Source organism: Trichoderma harzianum (assembly GCF_003025095.1).
Source record: "Trichoderma harzianum CBS 226.95 unplaced genomic scaffold M431scaffold_11, whole genome shotgun sequence".
Taxonomy (NCBI): Eukaryota; Fungi; Ascomycota; class Sordariomycetes; order Hypocreales; family Hypocreaceae; genus Trichoderma; species Trichoderma harzianum.
Genome location: NW_020209259.1, coordinates 54278 through 70736, shown reverse-complemented (window position 1 = coordinate 70736; position 16459 = coordinate 54278). Strand labels below are relative to the sequence as shown.

The 16459-nt window shown below is 53.1% G+C and overlaps 5 protein-coding genes across 5 annotated transcripts; 4 read left to right on the top strand and 1 right to left on the bottom strand.

Annotated features, from left to right (window-relative positions):
- Nucleotides 1-289: 289 nt before the first annotated feature.
- M431DRAFT_121386 (hypothetical protein) lies at nucleotides 290-4485 on the top strand. Its single transcript, XM_024912132.1, has 2 exons — nucleotides 290-1036; nucleotides 1128-4485. Exons 1-2 carry the CDS (start codon nucleotides 611-613, stop codon nucleotides 4077-4079), a joined length of 3378 nt encoding a protein of 1125 aa, XP_024771208.1. The 5' UTR covers nucleotides 290-610; the 3' UTR covers nucleotides 4080-4485.
- Nucleotides 4486-4641: 156 nt separating this feature from the next.
- M431DRAFT_510677 (hypothetical protein) lies at nucleotides 4642-4862 on the top strand. Its single transcript, XM_024919523.1, has one exon. The coding sequence runs from the start codon at nucleotides 4657-4659 to the stop codon at nucleotides 4846-4848; it is 192 nt and encodes a 63-aa protein (XP_024771207.1). The 5' UTR covers nucleotides 4642-4656; the 3' UTR covers nucleotides 4849-4862.
- A 3024-nt stretch (nucleotides 4863-7886) lies between these two features.
- On the top strand, nucleotides 7887-9593 carry M431DRAFT_92741 (hypothetical protein; the record flags this gene model as incomplete). Its single annotated transcript, XM_024924395.1, has 3 exons — nucleotides 7887-8186; nucleotides 8305-8767; nucleotides 8851-9593. 3 exons carry the CDS (start codon nucleotides 7887-7889, stop codon nucleotides 9591-9593), a joined length of 1506 nt encoding a protein of 501 aa, XP_024771206.1.
- A 948-nt stretch (nucleotides 9594-10541) lies between these two features.
- Nucleotides 10542-12306, top strand: M431DRAFT_121379 (hypothetical protein; the record flags this gene model as incomplete). The annotated part of the gene is made up of 3 exons (XM_024912131.1): nucleotides 10542-10972; nucleotides 11092-11480; nucleotides 11679-12306. The coding sequence occupies exons 1-3, from the start codon at nucleotides 10727-10729 to the stop codon at nucleotides 12304-12306; spliced, it is 1263 nt and encodes a 420-aa protein (XP_024771205.1). The 5' UTR covers nucleotides 10542-10726.
- M431DRAFT_510673 (hypothetical protein) lies at nucleotides 12194-16057 on the bottom strand. The gene is made up of 2 exons (XM_024919522.1): nucleotides 13089-16057; nucleotides 12194-13030 (listed from the first exon to the last, which is right to left on the bottom strand). The coding sequence occupies exons 1-2, from the start codon at nucleotides 15664-15666 to the stop codon at nucleotides 12486-12488; spliced, it is 3123 nt and encodes a 1040-aa protein (XP_024771204.1). The 5' UTR covers nucleotides 15667-16057; the 3' UTR covers nucleotides 12194-12485.
- Nucleotides 16058-16459: the final 402 nt, after the last annotated feature.

Sequence of the window (16459 nt, the reverse complement as noted above, 5' to 3'; positions counted from 1 at the left end):
GAGATGGGCACGTTCGGCCCCCCTGTTGTTGCGCGGGATCAGCGGACCTGCTAGTGCATTCCAGGCACTTCAAGGTGCTACAGCGTCCACCAGTGCCGCCCGGGGAATGCAGCGCAGTGGTTGGCCGTGGAACTGCAGCCCTGCAGCTAAGGCAGACTCGCTGGTTGGCGAGGGGGCCTTTGGGGGGGACCGGGCTGAATACCTCAGCACAGGGTTCCTTGAGCCCCGCCAAACGGCCGCTAGCAGCAGACAGCTGCAGCCTGGACCGCTGCTGTCACTGGACTCCCGACAGAACTGCCCTCACCACCACAACTCCCCCTCGAAGCTCCCATCGCCGGCATCATCCCCAGCCCTCGCGCATCGCCACCATCTTGCTCGTCCTGACCGCTTTCTGCCGCCCTTCTGCTACGTCTCCAGCCTCTGTCGCAGCATCCTGCCCTGCTTCCCCTCTCTCGCAACGGCCCAATCCCGGCAGCCCGACGCCAGCAAACGGAGCAACCCAGCGGCTCATTCAGCCATCCGACGGCCGGCAGTCTCTCTGCGGTCGCGTGGGCTGGTGCCATCGCCTCTCTCATAACACCGACATGCGTCCTTGAATGTCCTCGACACCATGTTTTCCAACCTGTCCAACATCGTCCAGAGGGCCCAGCAGCTCATCGATCCCACCCAGGGACTCAACCTCTCCAACTCGGATCGCAATCCCTCCAAAGCTTCACTCTTCCAGAGCCAGTTCCGCCTCCCATCCTCCCAAACGCCCCTATATGAGATCAATGCCGAGTTGACCATTCCGCCCTCAAACACTACGCGCGGCGATCCGGACCACGACAGGGGTTGGCACTACGCTGGAAAGCTACACCTTTCAGAGGCCTATCTTTGCTTCTCGACAACACCCACGAGCTTTACGCAATCAGCAAGCACGTCGACATCTTCCGCCTTTACCGGCCAAACCAATGGCAGCGGTCCAAGCGGAAGTGGCTTCACATTCCCCCTCTGCGCCGTCAGGCGAGTGGAGAGACTGAATAGCCAAAACTTTCAGGTATGTGCAGTCGATTGGATGATGGCATCATCTCCCCCCTTTCAAAATCTCCTCCAGTAAAGCTCTACATCTGACCAACATATGTCTGCAGTTTGCTCTCGCAATCACTACCTGGAATGGCCTATTGGCAGACGTCGCAAAACCAAAAGATAGCAACAACGGCAACAAGGATGTTCGAGAACAGCGAATTACGATCCACCTGGCGGGCACCCGGCAAGCTTGTGAGAGGTTCTGCGATGGTCTAAAACGAGGTCTTAGAGCCGGAGTAGGCAACGTGGGCAAGCTGCGCAAGGTGGTGGCCGAGTGCTACTCTGAGCATCTCTTGCGCACCGACGACAGGGCGAACGTGTCACCTCCTGATGCAGGTTTGGGCATGGCTTTCCGGTACCCTGGAGACCCAAAGAAGCTCCGTGACAGGGCCAAGATGAGGCTCTGGGCTGAATATCTTCGCGACAACGGCCGAAACATGATGTTGATCCGCCAGCCTACGTTTCACAAGCTCATTCGTGTTGGTCTCCCTAACCGCCTACGAGGCGAGATATGGGAGGTGACCTCTGGCTCTTTATATCTCCGGCTAGAAAACCCAACATTATACAGTGATACACTGGCCAAGTTTAAAGGCCAGGAATCCCTTGCCATTGATGAGATTGAAAAAGATCTCAATCGCAGTTTACCCGAATACCCCGGCTTTCAGAGCGAGGAGGGCATTGGCAGGCTGCGCCGCGTTCTCACGGCCTACAGTTGGGTCAATCCAGATGTGGGCTACTGTCAGGCTATGAATATTGTCGTAGCGGCGCTGCTCATTTACATGTCCGAGCCGCAGGCCTTCTTCCTTCTCTCTGCCCTGTGCGATCGTCTGGTCCCTGGCTATTATTCCACCACCATGTACGGCACTCTCTTGGATCAAAAAGTTTTTGAGTCTCTTGTTGAAAAGACCATGCCCATTCTGTGGGAGCATCTTGTTAAGAGCGACGTTCAGCTGTCCGTCGTATCACTGCCTTGGTTCCTTTCTCTGTATATTAATTCAATGCCCCTGGTGTTTGCTTTCCGTGTGTTGGACGTCTTTTTTGTCGAGGGCCCCAAGGTACTGTTCCAGGTTGGCCTTGCAATCCTTCGCATAAATGGCGAAGAGTTGCTGGATGCCGCCGATGACGGTGCTTTCATATCCGTCCTCAAATCATATTTTGCCAGACTCGACGAATCTGCGCATCCGAAATCGGAAAACCCCAAACTGAGGGCAGTGACGAGATTTCAGGAGCTCATGGTTGTGGCCTTCAAGGAGTTTGCCGGAGTCACTCATAGCAGCATCACAGAGCTTCGACTCAAGAACAAGGATGCCGTTCTGAGCAACATCGAGAGCTTCGCCAAGAGAACGGCCATTCGCAACCTGGGGCCTGACAGCAAGTTGCTGAGCCCCGAAGAGCTGGGCTCCTTGTATGATCGATTTTACAATGTCCTCTACGAGCGACAGCAACGAGATCGAATGATTCAGGAAGAGCTGCAGCGCCAGGCAAAGAGTAGCAGACTACGAGGCTCTGATGCCTTCCCCTCGGCTGCCCCTAACGAAGTCGAAAAGGGCCGCGTCGGACTTGGCCCAAGCACTAGCCTGATGGATTACGATGCCTTCCGCGAGTTCTTGGCCGGCATGTCGAAATGGGCCATCTCAGACTCCCAGGCGAACGAAGCCAGGCTCTACAACAACAGGAGGACGCCCGATGCAATGTCACCGTGGGGTAACGGACCGGAGCCTGCGGAACATGAGTTTCTACGACGCATCTTCAACAAGTGGGATGTCGACGGCACATCAGCCTTGACCCTCCAAAATGTGGTAACTGGCCTGGCCAGAATCAAAGGCAAAAGGGATATCATGGGCACAATCACATATTTCTTCGAGCTGTACGATGACGACAATGATGGCAGGGTAGATCGAGAGGGTATCTTGCGTATATCCGAAGCCCTGCTCTTCTTGTCTCGTCGCGGCCTAGAGGGAACGTTGACCCCTGGAGCTTCAACCGTAGGATTGAACGGCGACGGGATGAGCGCCAGCGACTCACAGAGCAGCCTACCTCCCGAAATATCCAACGCGGAGCGGTTTTTGGGCAGTGTCAGTGCGTTCATCAGGCGATGTTTCGAGTACGCCGACCCTGATCACCCAAAGAACCAAGATAGCACCGGCTTCGACTCATTCGGGTCAAACGACGAAATGGTTGACCCGAACGCCTTTGCCATTGGGGACGATGATGACAGTGAAGAAGAGGAAGATCTCTTGGCGCTTGATTCACCGACGGCCACTCCCACGAAAGCCAAGAAGCCCGTCGATTTATTGAGTCCGAATGACCAGAGCGACGGCGTTGACAACGAATCTCGTCGGCGCGTATCAAAGGCCAAGGCGGAAGCGGCTAACGCGGCACTGGACCCAGCTCACCCCCTTCACATCACTTTGCCGACTTTCCGAATGGTTGTGCTGGCCGACGAGCTTCTTGAACAGTTCTTTGAGTGCTCCTTCCCAGCATCGCTCCACATCATCGAGGGCCTTCAGACTCCCAGTAGCTTCTCGTATGCCCCTTCGCTTACGACATTCTCCAACCTAGGCTTTAACACGCGATCACAATCGCAGACCCAAGCCGGGCCCATTGGAGGCGGCCGTGGCCTGCGCGGCGTTTTGGATAATATCGTTACCGACGGAATGCGCGTGGCAAGCGAGGTGCGAAGGCGTATGGAGGAGGCTCAACGGGAGCTTGAAAAGAATGCACTACCCAGCCAGCGGACGGAGGAGGATGAGGAGGACGATGATGACGTCGGGGTTGCGATTGGTGTAAGGAGAGGGACAGGAGGCGCCAGCACAGACGTTGAACGGCGATCAGTCATGAGCACAGACCGTGATCTTTTAGATGGAGCAGACGCGGAAGCCGGGTCGGCGGTGCCTACGAAAGAACCGGGACACGATCACAACTTATTAGAGGTTGACACGGCAGCTGGACGGCGCCGAGCAAACAGCTCGTCGACTACAGGGGGGCCGGGAGTCGTAGAATTTGAAGGGTAATCGGATAGCTGGAAGGGAATGGAGATGAATGTCACACAAATTATGTCAGGTAATTTGATCTCTTTGATGGGAATGAAAGTACCGGATTCGAAAATGCACATTACGAGCTTTCAACCCCCCTCTACGATTTCTTATACTTTCCTTTTTTCCTTTCTTCATTTCTCGTTCCTTTTTTCCTTTCACGCTGTCAGAGGAATAAGATGGGAGTACGTGTATATACATTGGCAGAAGAGGATAGAGTAGGAGGCATGGAATTGGTTTGATCTGTCATGACTTGGCTGGACGATTGTTTTCTCTCTCTCTGCCTTTCCGTGCGTGTGTTGAAGAATATGGACATGCATGGTCTGGCGCGGGATTTTGTCTAGACACGAGATAAATACATAAAAATAATATTTCATTGTATGCTATATCTCTTTCGTATGTTTGTGTAGTCCAACGAGGAAAGCTGTAAATGTACATGTATACCTAGATAGGTTTCATGAGTACCTCATGTACAGCTTAATCATACACTCAACGATATCTTGAGAGGATGTTTTACCTGTAATTTATCCGACCAATCATCCAGGGAATAGCTGCCATGTATCAAGAACAAATTGAATCTATGTGTCGTTTAGGTTACATTTTCCATGCTTTCAATTTATTTGTCTCCATGTTAACGATGGAAGGAGTTTGCGATTCTATCCAAGTAATGGCCTCCACGTATGTATTCCGTACCCTCTGGTTAGAAAATACATGTAAACAAAGCCGAGGGAAGACATGCGGTTGTTGAGGCCCTAATGCGAGTTAATGCCAGTCGCGAATACTAGCCGGCAAGTCGATATTGGGGATTCCGAGTTCGGTCTGGTCGTAATTGGCAATGGGGCAACTTGGACACAAATACGGAGCAGGGTCTACGGGATTGAATAGCCTAGCAGTGCTATTTACGTGTAATTTTGGATCCATGACCCCAAAAAACACTGAAACTGATTGCCACATGCTTGAAGTTGTATGTACGGGTAAGGGTCTTGATCCGTGCGGTATGGCATGAGGCCACTCGCCTCCTCATGGCAACGCCCAATTGTTTCAGGGCCTGTCTCTCTTATCAGCCATTCTTGCAGAGATTTTTCTTTTTCAATGGGCTAGTATTTACGGCATCTCATGCCGACGATTAAGCGTCTGGTATCCCCCTCTCAGGAGCAAGGATCGTCGTCATTAAACATGGAATCTAGCGGCGGAGGCGAACCCCTCCCCCTGCCTTTGTTTCTACAGTAGCAACGCAAGTTCTGGTGGGATAGCATTTTTTTTTTTCGTTCATTTCCCTATCAAAGGAAGAATAACAAAACAAAGAGGGGCATTGACCTCTCATTTCCCCCCGCTGTTGGGGATTGAGATGCGAAGTGAGGAGATGTTTTGATTTGGGTGAAAGGCTAATTTGTTTAGAGGGGGGTTGCATGATTGATTGGCTGGGGTGGTTGAGGAGGTACGAGCAGTTGATTGCTTGTCATTGTGTAGTACCCTTTGTCTCTGAGGCATTGAGATGGGAAGCTCTTTGTTCTCTTGAAATTACTCGAGCCCACAGAGCAATGCGTAAGGTATGTACGAGTACGAAGCATTGAGGTTATATTGGTTAAAGGCGGCTATTGATTTAGAGTAATGTGGCTAAATCGACACGGCGCTGCACCTCGGAGCAACTAGAACAATATGGTTGCGGGGGGGAATTGTCTTAGTAGCAATAGTATCAAATAACTTGAAGCTTCTACAATCTCCTAAATAGGTATGAGAAGAGCTTGCTAGAGATTTGAAGCTCGCACTGGGAGGGCATCGAGCACACCCATGAAGTCACAAGTACGGCATCAAGTGTATTTGAACAGGAATCAACGGGGCCATGCACGCTCTTTGTCCTCAGGCACAAAAGTACGGGGTACCTGCAAGTGGCAGCGTGATACGCTCTTGTTTCAGGTCGCCGTCATGTTCCCTCCACTGCGCGTGCCTGTGCCTGTGCCTGTATGAGAAGCTCGTACCAGGTACCTACTCCGTATGGGGCGGCCGCTTTTGCGCTTTTGCCGCCCTTGTTTTTGTGGCTCCTGGTTTCGCCTTGAAGCATTCCTGGGCGGCATCTGGCATTTCTTTGGCTGCCCATCCAATCTCATTGAATCTCATCAAATCTCATTGTCTAGAGGGTTGCATTTCGCATCCTATCCTTGTATTGGTACCTATACAGTACGGAGTAGTGTGCTCCTATAAGGCATTGATCTCATATCCATACTGCCAAAGTCAGGGTCCAAGGTCCACGGTCCAAGGTCCACAAGACCTGGGATCTCCCAAACTTGTGCGAACCGATGCATCGATAGCGGCCAGCTGCCTCATGCGGAAAGACGCTCTAGCACTCTTGAGCTTTAGCCCGCCGTCTGCAAGTCAACATTTTGAACTTTGGCACAGCTCCGGCACTGAGTCCTTGCTGCTGTGGGCCTTGTTCGGGGGTCAATAATCCCAGGGTCCACCACTTCTCAAGCGATAATCTCGAGTAAAAGGGGGGAACATGCCGAACGCTTTGAGCATCGCGGCATTAGATTAGCATCAAATTGAATCTCTGGCTTTTGCTATGGAGGCATGGAGTAGTTATTAGTGATTGTACGAGGTCCTTTGTAGCTAGGGTAAGGTAGCTTTGGCACTGTACTCGTACAGAATACGGCGTATTTCCTTGATTTCTTTCACAAACTCCATGTCTATGATGCAGACATTGCTGCATCCGTGCAAAAGCCCCTCGTCTAGTCGCAGCATCTCTTTGGCCGCTTGCGTCTGGGTGTGTTGATCGCCCATTCATTCGCAGCACAACCCACGAGACCCCCCTTTTCTGGATCTGGGAGCGACCAGACATCTAAGTTGGCGTGGTATTGGCACAGTGTGGAGTGGCCCTTGGCTGCAGAGCGCGGGACTGTGCAGCTCATCATTTCTCCTACATACTCCAACAACTCCGGGGGGAACCACCTGCTAACCTCGACTAGCAAGCAGCCAGTCCCAGTGAGTGCACTGTTGCTGCGTTTCGACAGCCCGTCAGTTGCCCGCCAACCAACTACTTCGTACCTACAGATCCATCCATTTCGTCCCCCTCCAGTGATTTGCATTTGCGCACTCTCGCTCGCTCGCTCCCTCACCTCCATCAAATCAAATCCAGCATTCGCGCCTGGTCGAATTACTCGTTACAGGCCATAATACCGCTATTGGGTAGATGCTATTAAGTAGCTGCTGCTTTGCTTCGGCTTGGAGTGACGCTAGGCCCAGCCTTGCACCAAGGAATTTAACCTGCCATATTCCCCTGTGTCGCGAGTCAACCGGCTCAAGACCCCTTTGGACACTGTCAATTGATAGCCATCATGGCCGCCAACAGCTCTTACTTCGCCGGTAAGCGCCCTCCAATCCCCAATCTCCAGCCCTGCTTGCGTGGTCGTGACGTCGAGATTCCCGTTTGATTGTTTGATTTCCATGGGGGCTTCCATCTTGTTTGGCTCTCGTTCGACCTCGCCCCGGTGCCGCGTTGCCGACCGCGCTGCGATGGCCAAAGTGGCCAAAGTGGCCGGCGGCAAAGACGCGCAAAGGGGCAGATGCCGTCTGCATGAAGCCTCTCATCATCGGTCGAAACAGATCAAGGGGGGCCAAAGCGGACCTGAGCGGCGTATCCAAGGCATCCAAGATCCAAGCTGCCAAGCCAGAGTATCTCGCCATTCGACCCTCCTGCCTGTGTCATGTAGACGAGACGGGATGCCGTCTTGTTTCATGTTTGCCCATCACTCGCCTATCTGGCCTGCACTTGTCCGTTGACTCCAGCTGATGACTCCTATAGGGCAGCAACCCACGGGCCAGGCGCCCAGCCTGTCCTTCAATGGCAACAGCATTGATAACAATGCCGACAGCCTGGCCTCCAACAATCCGTTCCGCAACTTTCGCGCTACCTCTCCAAGTCACCTCAACACTTCCTTTCCCACGACGCCTACATCCCCCTTCGACGACCCGATGCCGTCCTCGCGCCCTCTGTCGCGGAACCCGTTCCTGGACCAGCCTCTCGCTCCACGGCCCGCCGATGTGGCTGCCGCCGTCAAAACTCAGTCCCTCACTGCTGAGGATATCTTCGTGCGTTTTCCCCGTAGCCTTTATGGCACGTCCATGGCCCCTAGAAACGGGAAGGGAAGGACTTTGGGGACTATCTAGCAGACCAGGCGCTGACCGCTGGCTTTTTGCCAAATTATAGGGATCTCTGACGCTTGACGACTCTCCCGCGTTTTCAGTCAAGCAGCCTGTTGATTCAACCCTGCTGCAGAAGCGCCCTACAGACCGACCCGTCCCCCCTCGCCGTGAAAGTGAGAGCACGGCATCCGGACGAGCTGCTGAGAAGCACCGTCCTACTCGTTCCCAGGAAGAACAACTGAGAGCCCGCAAGCCGCCTCCCCCAGGATCAAAGGCGCCAGCGCCAAAGCCGACGACCCGCCCCAGCCTTTTGGACGATTCGCCGCCTCGTAAGCCGTCGCAGCGACGCCCAAGGCGCAACTCTGATTCGTCCGTCATGGACTTTGATTCCAAGACCCTTACAGCTGAAGAAAAGAGGATCATTGAGGCCAGACGCCGCCAGCATAGCAAGAGCAAATCAACACGTCCTAGCCGTAAGATGGATATTATTGATCAGCTGGATGCCACCAGCATCTACGGAACAGGCTGTTCGTACACCCTTTCTCCCCTACATCCCTTGACTCCTTGGCTATTACTCTCGTGGTGTTGTATTCTAACCTTGTCCTCACAGTGTTCCATCATGATGGACCTTTTGATGCTCTGAACCCTCATCGGAACCGTCAGAACAGCAAAAAGCTGTCTCCGATGTCAGCATTCCCCGAGGGCTCCCTCAACAACACACTTGGCGGCTCCGGCCCCCTCAATGCGAATCCCGATCACTCGTCCTTTATGGGCCATGGTGGTGATGAGGCATTCCAGGACTTCGCTGCCAGCGGAAAGGGCAAGAACCCTCGAGAGCCCCTCATTTTTGATCCCCAGGCACGCGCAGCCTTGGTACACGGCGAAGAAAGCCAAGGTCTGGGCACTTCGACTTTCCTCGAGGGAACGCCGGCTGCGCGATCGGCCATCGTTCGCCGACAAGTAGAGCATGCTCAGGAATTGGCTGAAGGCGGCTTGCAGCGGAAGAAATCTGTAGCTCAGAGAATCAAACAGAGGGTGCGACCCGACTATAGCAACAGGCCCATGCCTGGCCATGGCCGCTACGACTCGGACGACTTTGGCGAAGAGCGCATCAACGTCCCCAGACCTCCCCCGCGCGAGCGCGAACGCGAACGAGAAGGCAGACTCTCGCCGCCTCCCATGCCACGACGAGGCTCAGGAAGTGCCTTGGAACGACGATCGAGCGCAGACGAATTGCCATCCCCGTCCAATGAGGCTCCTGCTAAGCCATCGGGCCTCCTGGGCCGAATGAAGAGTTTGAAGGGAGGGAGGCGACCAAACAGGAACGGTGAGGCCGGAGGAATGGCCGCCTAAAGCAGGCTGTGTATTGCAGTTGGTAGGGACGTGAGTATTAGAGTAGCTGGACGATACGAATGTTGGATTCCATGGTCCATAAATATGATATCCGCATGATGATGAGAGAGCGACAACGGAGTGCTCTCTCCAGAGGAGTAACGTTCGGGCAGAAAGGTGCCTGTCCATTTAAGAGTTGAGCCTTGGTTATTGAGGCCCGCATATGAAGACTTATTCTTTTTTCTTATCTCAGCGGGCTGTGTACTTAATATATGGAATTGTTTTTTTTTTCTGGGCGATGTTGATTCTCCTGTTCTTTCTAATTTTCTCCTTGTTGCGATACATGACAGAGTTAGGTGGCGTGTGAATCTTTTCTTTGCCACGGACAAAACGAAGAAAAAAAATGGAGGAAGGGATTGGAGGCATACAGCTTGGGATGTTTCTCCTTGTATCCCCCTTTCCACGTTTCTCTCCTCCGGTTGTGGGATTTGTTTTGCTTTGTTGCGTTTTGTTTAGATTTTTGGTATCAGAGGCGCAAACAAGAGGGAAACCTCTGCAATTCGCAGCTTTGGTTGGGTATTACGTCGACCTGGGCTCGATGGATTATCTTGAAGCTGGCAGACGCTCACCATATATATGCTGGCTCTTTTTGTGCTCAAGAGACCTGACGCTGGGTGCCAGGGATTTGGGGCTTGATTTTCCTTATTAGAAGACGTAGATTGCTACGAAGAAAAAGATTATTTTGGCATATCATGATGCGAAGTGATTTTATAATGTGCCATCTCTCCAGGCAATTGTGGTGGCAGACTCGATTGTTGTCGTGTGTCGGTATCTTTACTATAACAGACTTCTTTCTGCTACTTCCGCTCTCACGTACTCTCATCTTCTCCACCATCATGCACCTGTACAGTATATCATCCCATCTTGGCAATCTACAACCACACAACTAATTATTTCCAGTACGGAAATGGAAATTTTCATATCATGAGCTGATTGCTTCAATCTCACCACTATTCTGCGTCTACTTAGACTTACGGTGCTAATGGCGCCAGCCATCCACACAGAGAGCTCACCACGACAACTGGTCATCAGAGAAGCTCAAACACACGCAAATTAAAGTCTAGACTGGAGACCACTCAATACCATCCGGCAAAATGGCAGCACTGCATCATCAAATCGTCCCTTCAGTAGCCCACAACCCACAGGCTCCGGACCCTTCCCGGCCAAGGCTCGTCTCAGCTTCAGCCCTTGCGAGCATCGAGAAGCGACGCCGGGATTTTGTGCGGAGCTTGGGCCCATGTCCCAGCGGATGCGAGGATCTGGATGTATATGTGCTCCTTGGCGGGTTTGAGCGTGGAAGCGTTGTTGGGATAAGTGCCGAGGACGAGGATGGAGTGGGTGTGACGGTGAGTTTGCTGTGCCTTTTATGCGTGAACCTGTGGAGAGGAAGTCTTCATTCACTCTTGTTCACTTCTCACACTGTTACTTCTCTACAAGATACTGATTTGTGCCATGATAGCTTGGGCTACAAGTGTTAGTGTGCTCTCTCCTTGACAAGGCAGTTCAAAAGGTCCAGATTGTGACGCCCAAGCCTCCCAGCACCATCGTCGTACTACTCAAGAACAGCATCACGGCTGAGCTCAAAGCAAGAGGCATCACGGCTCCTAGTGAGATTGCGGCCCAGGGGAAATTGTGTCTGGACAGAATCTTGCTTTCGCGCGTCTTTGACATGGATGGACTGTGCGAGGTGCTGGCGGACTTGGACAATGCAGTTGCTCCTGGGGCTGAGGAGCATGTCCTCCACAAACCAGAAGGGGATGATGCACAGCCAACAGAGGGGGAAACGGCCAAGACACAGGCCAAGGCCGATGATGTTCCTAGAGACTTGGGGGATGAGCCGCAGAGCCCGTCTGTTGTTGCTGAGATTCAGGACAGCCAAGATGAGGATGAAGCATTGTCTCCTTCGCAACCCTTGGAGACGCCGTCTCAGCCCGAGGCACCGCATAAAGTGCAAAAGGGTGAAGCAGCAGCTACTTCTGACGAGCAATCAAAACAAGATTCATCTAGCATTACCAACACTGCTGCCGCTGCTGCTGCGAACAACAGCAATTCAACATCGGCAACCCCCGACATCATCCTCATCACCCACTTCTCCTCCCTCCTCACCAGCTTCTTCACACAGCGCGACAACTCAGTCGCCCACGCAACCCTCCGCCTCCTCGCCTCCCGCCTGCGCCGCCTCTCCAGAACACTCTCCTCCAACCCTCTCATACTGCTCATCAACTCCACCGACTCCGGCGCCGCGTCATCTACAGCAACTACAGCAGCAACGGCGGCAGCAGCCCATTCTTCAGAGCACGATATCCCGCCGCCAGACCAACCAGCCACTCAGAAACCTTCCGTCGACCCAACTCTCCGGTCGATTTTCAAACCGTCCTCCGAGGCGTCGGGACATGGACATGCCGGCGGGTACAAGCCCAATAAGCCGACCTTTGGTCTTGTATTCACACAGCTGCTCGACGTCCATCTCCTCTGCACACGAGCTCCTCGCCTCGGCAAGACATCTTTACCGCGCGCACTGACTGTCGTCGAGGTGCTGCTGGATGACATTGGCCTGTGGGAAGGTAAAAGGGGTCTTAGGAAGAGGAGGGAGCAACGTTGGACCGTCGTGGCCCCTTATAATGGCCGTATTATCAATGCGTCCGACGGCAAGAAGCTGATAGGTAAAGAATGAGTAATAGATTGATTTGCTACCGTTAAACTTAGCCTATACGGCCTTCTTCCCCAGCTTCGATTATCATATTTCACTGCAGCAAAGGAATGGTCAAACACGGCGCTTTCAAAACCTTCAATGATATTATAACTTCTAGACCAGTTAAATATTTATTAATATAAACTATATATCGCGTCTATTTACTCGCCCTTGAGTTTGTCCTGCGTAACACTGAATGCCATCTGCAAGAAGTCCTGCTCTTCCTTGGTGTGAACATTCTTCAAACCAGTTGCCACGGAGGCGCTGGGGTTACGACCAGCATACATGACGTGCTTGCGGTCGTGGTGTTGAGTTTGGTTCAACAGCGTCTCGATACGCGGCTGTGTGAAGCTCCAGGCTCCCGCGTTGAGAGGCTCCTCCTGTGCCCAGACAATGGTCTTGGCGTTGGGGTACATGTCCAGGTTCTCCTTCAGTTGCTGCCAAGGGAAGGGGTTCAGTTGCTCAATGCGGGTGAAGGCCACGTTGTCAATCTTGTTCTCGGCACGGTACTTGTGCAGACTAGCCCACACTTGGCCTGTGCAGAGGATGACTCGGTCAATCTCCTCGGGAGCCTTGATAGCACCAGTCTCGTGCTCCGGGTCGGGAATGATCCATTGGAATCCAGCATTGGGGCCGGTGAAGTCCTCAATGTTTGATCGCGCCAATGGGTGGCGGAGCAGTGACTTTGAGAAGAAGATGATGAGGGCTGAGAGGAGTGTTAGTCTATGACGGAGTAAAACACTAGATATATGGGCAAGACTTACGTTTTCTGAACTGTCGGTGCATTTGTCGACGCAAAACATGGAACAAGTTGGCAGGAGTTGTCATGTAGGCAATCTGCATGTTGCAATCCTGGTGCTGTCGGTGAATCTTGTCCTCGGATGGGAAGACACGGGGGTCTTCGTTACAAAGCTGCAGATAGCGCTCCAGGCGGCCGGAGGAGTGCTCGGGGCCCTGGCCATCGTATCCATGGGGCAGAGACATGACCAAACCGGTTCTCTGCATCCACTTGACTTCACCAGAGGCGATGAACTGGTCGATGATGCACTGGGCGTTGTTGGCAAAGTCACCAAACTGGGCCTCCCACATGACAAGAGCATTGGGCGACGACAGCGAGTAACCATACTCGAAACCCAGGGCACCGAACTCGCTAAGAGAAGAGTTGGAGATGACAAACTTTCCTTGGTCCTTGCTAATGTGTTGCAGAGGAGTGTAAGTCTCTTCAGTCTCCTCGGTTTCTTGGTCATGGAAGACAGCATGGCGCTGTGAGAATGTACCACGCTCAACATCCTGACCAGAAACTCTCACATGATAGCCCTCAGTGACGAGAGAGCCAAAGGCCAGAGCCTCAGCGGTAGGGAAATCAATGTTCTTGCCCTCGACAACAGACTTTGTTCGGCTGGACAAAATTCGCTTCAGGTTACGGTGGATCTGGAATCCTTCAGGAGCCGATCCGATGATCTCACCAATGTGGTTCAAGGTGTTGCGATCGACACTGGTGTCGTTGTGGGGCAGAATTTCCGTAGCGAGTTCCTTGGGCGACTTGAAGCCATTCCAGGCGGATGTAGTCCACTCCTTGGACGTGGGTTGGTAGTCCTTGGATTTGGAGAAGCTCTCTTCGAGCATACCCCACACCCACTGCTTGTGCTCTTCGATGTCTTCCTTAGTGAAAGTACCTTCCTGCAGCAGCTTGTTGACATAGACATCAATCTGAGGAACCTTCTCCTGGATACGCTTGTACATGAGAGGCTGGGTAAATGAGGGCTGGTCCGTCTCGTTGTGGCCGTGCTTGCGGTAGCAGATCAGGTCAATAACAACATCGTGCTGGAACTCGGCTCGCCAATCAGCGGCCAGCTGGCAGACAAAGTTGACGGCCTCGACATCGTCGGCATTGACGTGGAAAACAGGGGCGTCGATGGCCTTGGCGATGTCCGTGCAGTAGGCGGTTGATCGGGCAAATCGAGGATCGGTGGTGAATCCGATCTGGTTGTTGACGACGAGGTGAATAGTACCGCCGGTAGAGAAAGCAGGCAGAGAGTGGAATCCAAGACATTCATACACAATACCCTGTGCAGCAAAAGCGGCATCACCGTGCAACAGGACGCTCATGGCAGTCTTGTGATCCTTTTCATCGTTGTTGTAGTGCTGAATGGCACGGGTCTTACCGAGGACAACAGGGTCTTCGGCTTCCAAGTGGGAGGGGTTGGCGACGAGCGAGAGCTGCACGCGCTTACCAGAAGGCGTGGGTCGCTCAAAGTTCATGCCCAAATGGTACTTGACATCACCAGAGCCTTCATCTCCAGCAGTCAGCGTTCCGGCAAACTCGCTGAAGATGGATTCGTTTGGCTTTCGGACGACGTTGCTCAAAACGTTCAGTCTGCCACGGTGAGGCATGCCGATGACGATGTCCTTAACGCCGTAATCGACACTGCGGTCGATCAAAGCCTTCATACCGGGGACCAGGGTCTCGCAACCCTCAAGGCCGAATCGCTTGTCGTTGGGGTATTTGGTCGAAAGGAAAGACTCAAAGCTGGAGCTCCAAATCAATCGATCGAGGACACGGCGCTTCTCATCGATGGAGTACTTGAAAGGCTGGGGAACCTCGAGGCGTTCGCGCAACCAGTCACACTTCTCGCGGTCGGGGATGTGGATGAATTCCACACCATAGGAACCAGAGTAGATTTTTTCGCATGCAGCAATGATCTCGCGAAGGGTCATTTTATCACGGCCCTCGCGCTTGAATCTGGGCAAGATGCCAGGTCCAAGAGTGTACTCGGTGTCGAGGTCCTTCTCGGTAAAGCCATAGTGCTCGAGCGTCAGCTCCTTGGGCTTGATGTTACCAAAGCCTGCAGAGGTGTTGCGGATGCCAAGAGGGTCGATATCAGCCTTGTGGTGTCCACGAGCCTGATATGCGCGCACGAGAAGCTGGACCTTCAAGTGGTTGGTGACGTCGGAGCCATCTTCAAGGGTCAGGCCGCCAGCAAGACGAGGGACACCCCCTGTCATGCCGGGAACCAGGTTCGGGGGAGGCTGAAAAGCCTGCGAGATGGGCATGTCGCCGCTCTCGATGTTCTTGAAGTAGACCTGCCATGAGACGTGGACGCTCTTGGGGTCCTGCTTCCACTGTATGTACATCTCATCGACATAATTGGCAGTGCTTCCCGACAGGAAGTTGTCGCTGGGGTCGGGGGGCGAGTAGGTGGCATTGGGCGTCGTCGTCGCGGCGTAGAGTCGCCTCGTCGTCAAGGGGAGGGGCTTGCGAAGGGCTGTAAGCCTCGTGGCCGTTGCCCTCGTTGCCAGGCGGGTGCCCTGGACACCCCTCAGCAGTGAATTTCTCCACATGGTGAACAGCTCAAGCAAGAACAACAAAGAGGTCTATTGTTATGTGTGAGCATGCATCAGACCCAATCCGTTGAGCAATCGCGAAATGAGCGGCGGAGTAAGTCGTGAAGATGGGAGGCGGCAGAATTTGCTCGAGGGAGAAGTTGAATTGGGGATTTCGGGCTGTCGCAGTCAAGCAGTCACCTGCGGCGAAAGAAAAACTATGACGGCAGCGGGCTAATAATACCGCTCCTGCCAACTGTTAGCCAAGGTTAACGAGAATAGGGCGGGTGACTTGTGGCTGGTTAGGGGGGCGCATCGGGCTTGCCGGAACAAACAAACGAGCCCCTAGGCTTCGAGGGTTGCCGAGTACCAGTGGACAAGTATCGAGTACAGCACAGTACAATGGCTACTGAATTGCCGCTCCACCCAGCAGAGCCTTCTCTTCCAATGAGAATTCACAGACCGCCATACGTGTTAGGTAATTGAGACGAGCACAAGCAGGCTCTGGTACGGGAGTTGTCTCGTGCAGGGCCATTCATTCAGCTAGTACGGAGTTGGGAGGCCATCAGCGTCACCCGGGCACCTTGATGATGCAGGTGAGGACACTGTGGGAGGGCATGTGGCAAGTTGGAGGTAATACGGGCACAGAAGTTGGTGTGCTTTTCGATGACTTCGAGACTTATGATACTTGAGACTACCTATGGCTACTAAGAATACTACTAGGTAGTAGAGTTTTTGAGTTGTATTTTGAACAGTACGTGCAACTCGCTTTGAGAAGCCGAAAGAGGGCTGCTCCAATAAACGGCTATAT